The 7,574-nt window shown below is 54.6% G+C and overlaps 2 protein-coding genes across 2 annotated transcripts; both read right to left on the bottom strand.

Annotated features, from left to right (window-relative positions):
* Nucleotides 1-693: 693 nt before the first annotated feature.
* Nucleotides 694-2,094, bottom strand: CHGG_09962 (uncharacterized protein; the record flags this gene model as incomplete). Its single annotated transcript, XM_001227888.1, has 3 exons — nt 694-1,260; nt 1,336-1,635; nt 1,939-2,094. 3 exons carry the CDS (start codon nt 2,092-2,094, stop codon nt 694-696), a joined length of 1,023 nt encoding a protein of 340 aa, XP_001227889.1.
* A 2,181-nt stretch (nt 2,095-4,275) lies between these two features.
* On the bottom strand, nt 4,276-5,391 carry CHGG_09963 (uncharacterized protein; the record flags this gene model as incomplete). Its single annotated transcript, XM_001227889.1, has 1 exon — nt 4,276-5,391. The coding sequence occupies one exon, from the start codon at nt 5,389-5,391 to the stop codon at nt 4,276-4,278; it is 1,116 nt and encodes a 371-aa protein (XP_001227890.1).
* Nucleotides 5,392-7,574: the final 2,183 nt, after the last annotated feature.

Here is a 7,574-nt window from a genome sequence, read left to right on the forward strand (position 1 = left end):
AAAGAAATGAGGCCAAGCAGCACGTGAAAGGAAAGTTGTTGCCGAGCTTCACCACCATCAGGGACACACATGGCATTACACACTGTGTAGGTACCTTCCATATCGTCTTGCAGATGGGATTATCAACAAGTAACAACAACTGCGAAAGCCCCTTAACCAACACCGACATGCACCCACCCACACCTAACCCCAAACCAGGTTCTCAGAACTGGGACCACAACGATGTTTCTGTGTATCAGGTTGTCACACTCACTCACTCTACATACCCGCCCGTATTCTCTCGTTCGTGCGATCAAACCGACGAACCATGCAGTTTGTTGTCATGGTCGGCCGATGGGTTGCATGAGGGTAAGACATTGCGGTGTTGGTCCCCACTTCTGCTTGATTTCGACATCCGTTTCGCTGTTAACCCTCTATGAGTGGTCGACAATCGTTTGATCATGGAATGCCTTCAAAACTATAGCCCGTTGGGGATACAGGTGTGTCACACCGAGAACTATGGACAAGAAATGTGGGTCTTGGTGAACCTTCGTCCTTCATAGTGGCACCGCCCCGAGTGGTCCGTTCTTTTCGCCCCCAAAGTCATGATGCTCTGTCAGGCTTCGGCTACGGCGCTTGCTACATCACGAGAACCAAACTGAAAAAGCAAAATTGATATGTGAGAAATGAACATCATCTCTTATGTCAAGTCATTCAGCCCCCAATCCCAGCCGCAGGCCCCCGTCTCGGTCCATCCACCCACCCCGGATGACCATACCACCTACACTCCTCCCCAGTCCCCGAATCAACCCACCACCTCACCCCCCCTTCCGACAACACCTCCCTACACGTCAAACACGCCACCGGAAGTGTCGCCCGCCGCCACATCTCACGTAAATTCCCCGCATCCCTTCTCTCCTCCCTCCCCAGCCCATCCAGCCTCGCACAGTTCTGGCACACCTCCTCCACCGCCGGGCCAGAGCTCCGACCCAGGCCCACCATCCCCCCGTTCCCGCCACCGCCGGAGAAGCACCCCCCACCAAAGGTGCGTCTCGGCCCTCCCTCACCACCAAGGAGGCCCCTCCCCCGGTGGAATGGTCTGCCCGCCCGTGCCCAGCCAATGCCGTTCCATCTCTTGCCGCCGGCGGGCTTGGGATTACGCTCTGCTGCCTTCCGGACGCAGTGGTTCGTGAAGAAGCAGCGGGTGCAGACTGCTTGGCAGCCGGTGAAGTGTTTGAGCGTGAGGTTGTGGCGAGGGGCGGGCGCGGTGCGGCGGCATCCCTGGTGGGGCGGACGTTAGTGATGAGGGGAGCTCCTTGGGGGAGGGGGGGATGTTGTTGGTAGGAATGAACGTACCGAACATGTTGGGATGCGGCAGACGGGGCAGTTGACTGAGGAGGCGGCGTCTCCTGCGCATGCAAATTGGCGTAGATCTCTCGCTACCTGGGATGGGTTGTTCGTCCCGAAGAAGGCTGTCTGGAGGTACTTTGAGGAGAGGGTGAGGTTCATGAGGTCGGTGTGGTGGAGGTCTTTTGTGATCATTATCACCAGCTCCATCGGTAGGCGGAGGTTGTGGGGTTCCGAGGCGGGCTTCACATCGGGTATGCTTCCATCGTGCTTTTCGGAGTGGTGCATATCCTTCTTTCGATTCAGGTACTTGGATATATACCGTATTGTGAGTTGTATGGACCCGCGAGTAAACCGATACAGCAGGTAGAAGGGCCTGAAAAGTAGCCGAGCCGGCGTGGAAAGCCATCTAAACAGATCAAGGTCGTACTGCGGCATGGACCCAAAGGATGTTTTCGATCCTTGCTCCCCTAAACAACCAAGTAGCAGGTTGATAAAGCCACATATGACGTAGAAAATACTGCCGAGTAACGAGTTAGCGAGAAGATTGTAACAGATTGGACAGAAAACTTATGTCAACCCGCACATGACGACGATGGTCATGACCCAAACCAGCATGATGCCGTGGCAAGCGCCGTTAGGCCCGCTGGTACCAAAGTTACCGGTTGCATTAGCCACCAGGAAGAGGTTGCGGCCATCGGTGGCATTGCTCCAGTTCGAAGCGTCGTTGCACGGCCCATATGTATCGGGGAGAAACATGCCAGCCATTGCGACGCCCGCGATGAGGATGGCAGCGAGTACCAAATCCACCACCCCCACCAATCCCAAAAGGCTCCCCCGGCAAAACGGGGAAGCCCCGAACTGGAAGAAGTTCCATGCAAAAGTAGCAGTGCCCTGAACTCTTGGTTAGCCGGACTGTGGGGGTAAAAGGCTCTATCACTATGTGGTGTCGGGCCCCTTGGCCATCATACCGCGTATCCAATGAAGCTCATGCCTGCTATGAAGGACTTTCCATGCGGGAGAACGTCGTAGATGTCACCTAAGCCCGCAAGTTGCGTATAGGTACTCAGGCCACTAATGCCCATCATTCCCGTAGGGATATGGCAGATGAACCGAATGACACACGAAACGCCGCCTGGACCCCACATCATAAGGATGGAACCCCAGACTCAGCAAGCGGTTGGTAGTCCTGTTTCTTCAAATGTGAAAGCGCTAACTCGGTATTGGCAGCGTGATCTGGGCCGAGATGGCGGTATCGGATGTATAGGTACAGGATCGAATGGTCGGATACGACCGCCGTGGTCGTGTATTTACATCAAAGTTGGCGTCTATTGAAGGAAATGGGAGATGGCCAGAGGCCATAAGCAAGTCTGTAATCGATACCAAAGTCGCGTCTTGGCCGCCCCGTTCGTGTAGGAGGACTCGAGTCAAGGTCAGATCCCCAGCATTGCCCCCGCTCCTGGTGCAATGTGGTAGCAGAGCCTCATTGCAGCCTCACCCGACCAAGAATTGGAAGAAGCCCAAGAATTACACCGAACCCAAACTGGGAATGGAAGCGGGGAACAGGGCAGAACGCCAGGAAGCATGGTGTTAATAGGGCACTGATGGCGTGGCAGTGCAGCTCGAGGCGGTATAATATTCCCCCGATTTGTCCCAGCAATGTTGTCGGTCATGTTTTAGGTCAAGCGCATCATTTACAAGGCACACCAAACGATTCCGAGAATCTTGGTCCAATGTTGTCAACCCCGAGCTGGGAACCGAGAGATGGATGGCTCGAGGTGACCGGAGAACAAGGCGGAGCTTGGCTCGGACCAACTGTACATGAGCTGAGCCAGTAACTATTTCGGGAACGGTGATATTGATGATATAAGTCGTTGTTCCAATAGGGCCAAGGCGTCAACCAGTCCCATCTAATGTCTGTCTTAGTAATTGAATGGTACCTAGTTCGCCCCATGGTCCGAATGTTCAAATCTCAGGGGCTCGATTTTATCCTTCCAGTTGTCTGTCAGCCATTGCCCCTCCATCACACGGCCAATGAGAGATGGTCGGAATGAACGACGACTCAATAATTAAGAGCCATCTCCAGAGGTACTTAATCCAGACCCGTCTCCATACCTCGCCCATCACATCCAATCGCTATCTTCGGTACTTTGCTGCGGTTTGCATAGATCGTAGCGACTGCCCATAACGTAACGCTCAGAACGTTCCTTGAGAGCTATCGTTTCCTTGTTCAACCACGACGAGTCGCTTAGGTGGCGGATGATCGACTCCTCAGTCCCCCTCCAAGGGTAAGGTAAGTGGGCGTAAAACCTAGCGAGCCCATTGTCGGCCAACCGCTTGAAGGGTGTCATGAGATTTGTAAAGGCCGTCATTAAGGTCCCGCCTTCCTCGGTAGTTATGGGTCGGAGGTAAGAAAATGGAGCGTTTCCCGGTTTGATGACCGTTAAGTTTCCTGTCATCCTCGCGATGTTGATCTTGTCCTGGAGCCAATGGATCGTTTCCCACCAGTCCTGCATCGCAGGGTGTTGGGTCTCAGGCCAACTAGCGGGCAGATAACGGGGAAAGACGAACTCTAGAAACCGGAGATGGGCGAGGGAAGCCTCGGGGACGACCTCCCGTAGAAATTCGGAAGCGGCAAATCGCTCGTTCGGGTAGGGATAGGGACATCCAGGGATGGGCATGTGTGGGTTCCTTAATGGGTACAGCTCAAGGACTGGCACTACCCACGCGGGTGTTATTTTATAGTCATGGATGATGAAGCGATTACTCGAGAAGAAGACGAACTGCGCATCCTGGTATAAAGCGCGGGACAAGAGGAAGAGGGCAGGCCCAGGTGGGCACCAACACTTGCACTCAAGGGAAAACGCAGCATGGCGGCGACGACAAAAACAGCCGTTGAGCGATGCACCACTCTTAGAGCTATCGCGCCAGCATTCAAAAAACTGAAAGCTATGGAGATCGTCCGGAGGGCGGCCCAGGACCGCAGGCGGGGGTGAGTACGGTATATGCACGCTGCTGTCTAGTCCATATCACTTGTCTTCTCGGTGTAACAAGGTCGGTATACTCAAGAATCTTAATCCGGAGCTCGCGTGGGAGGGTCGTCAGAGTGGCTGCCATGTTTGACGGCGGCTCCCGGGACATGGTAGGTATTCCGCAGGCATAGGAGACGGTATCTTCGGCAAGCTGCCGGAGTCGACCATCCGGCGTCTTGGCTAGGCGGACACGGCATTCCTTTAGATTAGATGGCGGGAGGAGCCGGATGGGTGCTACGACGGATTTTGCTATATCCAATGCCTGTGGGTGTTTGGGGTCGATGTCGCAAACCACAGAAAGAGAGAGGCGCCCGGGAGCGATATGGGACAGCAAACGAGTTGCTGCCACGTTCCATTCTCCCAGGATAGAGTTGGTCGCCGCCCACTTGTCGCTATGGTCTTCCATAGAGGCTGAACTTAGGAGGGGAAGCCTGTGCAGGCCTTTGTGCCTCGGTTCGGACGCGAGAAAGAAGTCGGGGTTGAGTAGATAGTTGGGTTCGGGGTTTCCCCGACCGTCAGCGCAGCAACTCCCTTCGCTGTAGAGGGATAGTGGTAACTGGTGGCCGGCAGCTTCGTTAAGAACAATCTTGAGATTGGAGAGAGAATGGAGTGACGACTCGGTTAGAGCGTGTAGAGTATGTAGTGGACGAAACGAGGTAGGGTGTAGAGTGCGTAGCGGACGGGACGAGATGGGGTAGCCAGGGTGCTCGGGCGGCTTGCAATAGTAGAGAACAAAGTGGTTGGACGAGTAGAGGAGACCCGTAGTTTTGGCGTGGATGGCGCGACAAGACAGGAGCAGGCCGTGGTAGGACTTCGGGTCTGGCGGGGGGTGGCGGCTAATACAGGGGCTGTGACCCCGTTTGAGGTGACCGGCGTACAAATAGAACGTGTCTGGTCGGCCGTCCCATGATTCCAACCCAAGATAGCGGTAGATCCGTTGTTGAGTGTGCGGCGGGAGGCGTAAAAGCGGCGATAGCGGCGAGGATGGCGATGGTTCTGGCGACGCCCCGGCGGCGGATAGCGGGCTCGCCATTGTCGTTGGTCGAATTTTGCGGGTGCTAGCTGGTTTCAGATCGCGGTAAGGTATAGTGCAGAAAATATCTCGGATTCGGTGAGGAAACTCATGTTAGAAAATGTCAAGTGCATTCTGTGTCTTTAAGTGTCAACGCCACTGAGGCAGCGTTCGAACTGACGTTAGGTACTGACCCCACCTGGTAACCTAACATCATCCGACTCTATCACCCAAATGACCAATCGCTAATAAAAAAACACAAATGACATAGTTGACATGGACAAATAACAGGGGCATTTTTAATACCAGGGATACTGGCGGAATATCAACACCTGTATCCCAAATGTCCCGGCGTCCCGAGTCGCCATGAATTCTTAGGCTGTTTGGAAGCTACCTACCTAGGCAAACTGTCAACTACTCGGCCGGAGTTCGCCGACAAGCAAAAGACTTCGATCAATAGATACGTAACTTAACTCGACCATAAATATATCTTCTGCTTTGCGCAAGGAACAAGGCGGCCACCCGAAGTTTGGTGTTGTGATCGAGACCCTAGTAATCATGGAGATGGGTGGATATTGAGGGCTGGTATCCCCACAGCAGCACATACCTAGGGAGGTAAGCTACCTCGGTAGGTAGAGCCATGATCGGAGTTCTACTCCCAACGTTGGCCAGCAGGGGAGCTGCCGGAATTCGTTATCAAGCCTCCTCCCGGATGTGTTTGGAGGGTTGATTTGATATTTGACCCAGCTGTCCACAACCAATAGTGTCCCCACGAATCTCATTGCTTCTTAAAGCTGTCTCCCATCACACCCCGTTACCCACAAAGGTCTACCCCCATATCTATATATTATGATCATGTCTCGTTGGACCGCAAGCAGGAAAGCAGTAGGCAAGTCTGACCATGGGCAAGAAAGAAACTTTGGCGGGAGGAATCTTGCTTGGGGGTGAAGCATGATCCCTGATGCCCAAGGACCTGGGACTGCCAACACGTGTGAGGACAACAAAGTGGCGCGCTGTCACTGGGTGACGGCCACCAACGTCAGCCGCGGTTGGGCGACCTTAACGAAAGCCTTGGGTTTTCAACGAGGCTACGTTCTTGTTAGGTGCCCAAGTACCGTAGAGCTGTTCGCATTAGGCAGCTTCGTTACGAGGCAGAAGCATTGAAAGAAGATTCTGATAAAATAATGCGCCTTCGCGTGACTAGAAAGCCGACGTATCAACAGCCTCGAGATAGGGACGGGATTGGGAATGGTGAGATGGGAGGTTCGAGAAGGTTGCGTTGGTTGCCGCACTCCGTCGAGTCCCTCCCGCATCAGTGCCCGGGATGATGAAGTTGGTCGAGCGGGGCATCTGACGTGTGGAAAGCGGGGCAGGGAGACTCTGGAGATCCACTGCAGGCGCCCCGTTTTCGACCCACATCATCGAATCTTCAGGGCTGATGACCCACATAGCATGCGGCGTGCGGCATATCCCTGCTGCAAGTAGGAGCCGGCGAATGGCGAGCGCTTGTATTCATTCATTGACAATGGAAACAGGAGGCCACGAAGTACTCCGGTAAATTGCACCAAATCCAAAACTGCCTACCCACGGACTGCCACGTCTGGCAAGCTCGCTGGTTCACGGCTATATCACTGTTTCGCTTCCGCTTCGTCCCATTTCGAACCTTCCGTCTGTTGACCGCACCGAGAGCGAGGCTTCGGCGAATCGAATCGACAAGGCTGACCCAACACTGCAATTGACCGTACCGCATCGGCAGTTAGCCGCCATCATGACCAAATCTCCATTCACGACACCCAAGAGGAAACGGAGCGAGATGCTCGACGATGGCACGCTCAATATCAATACTGCAACACAATTCACCTTCGAGATCAATGCTGCCGCCGACGACGGGAATGCGAGTCCGCGCACTCGGGTAGCACATAGGTTCCGGGGTCTCGCGCTGGGGGGTGGGAGCGGGGGTACCGGATCGTCGGCGGAGCTAAGCATGATCGACTGTGACGCCGAAGATGCCTCACGGAAACGAGTCAAGCTCCCGGACGTTGAGATGTCCGATGCCGACGCCCTGCCCGCTCCCTCGAGGGTAGTCCGTCCCGATTTTCCATCCCCTCCTCGTCGACCCGGGTTCGAAGAAACAGGTAGCCCCAGCGGCCAACAGCTCTCCCCAAGATCAGTCAGCATCTCCCTCGACGATGCTGTAGTGGAAC

This window comes from Chaetomium globosum, genomic scaffold, assembly GCF_000143365.1.
Source record: "Chaetomium globosum CBS 148.51 scaffold_7 genomic scaffold, whole genome shotgun sequence".
NCBI lineage: Eukaryota > Fungi > Ascomycota > Sordariomycetes > Sordariales > Chaetomiaceae > Chaetomium > Chaetomium globosum.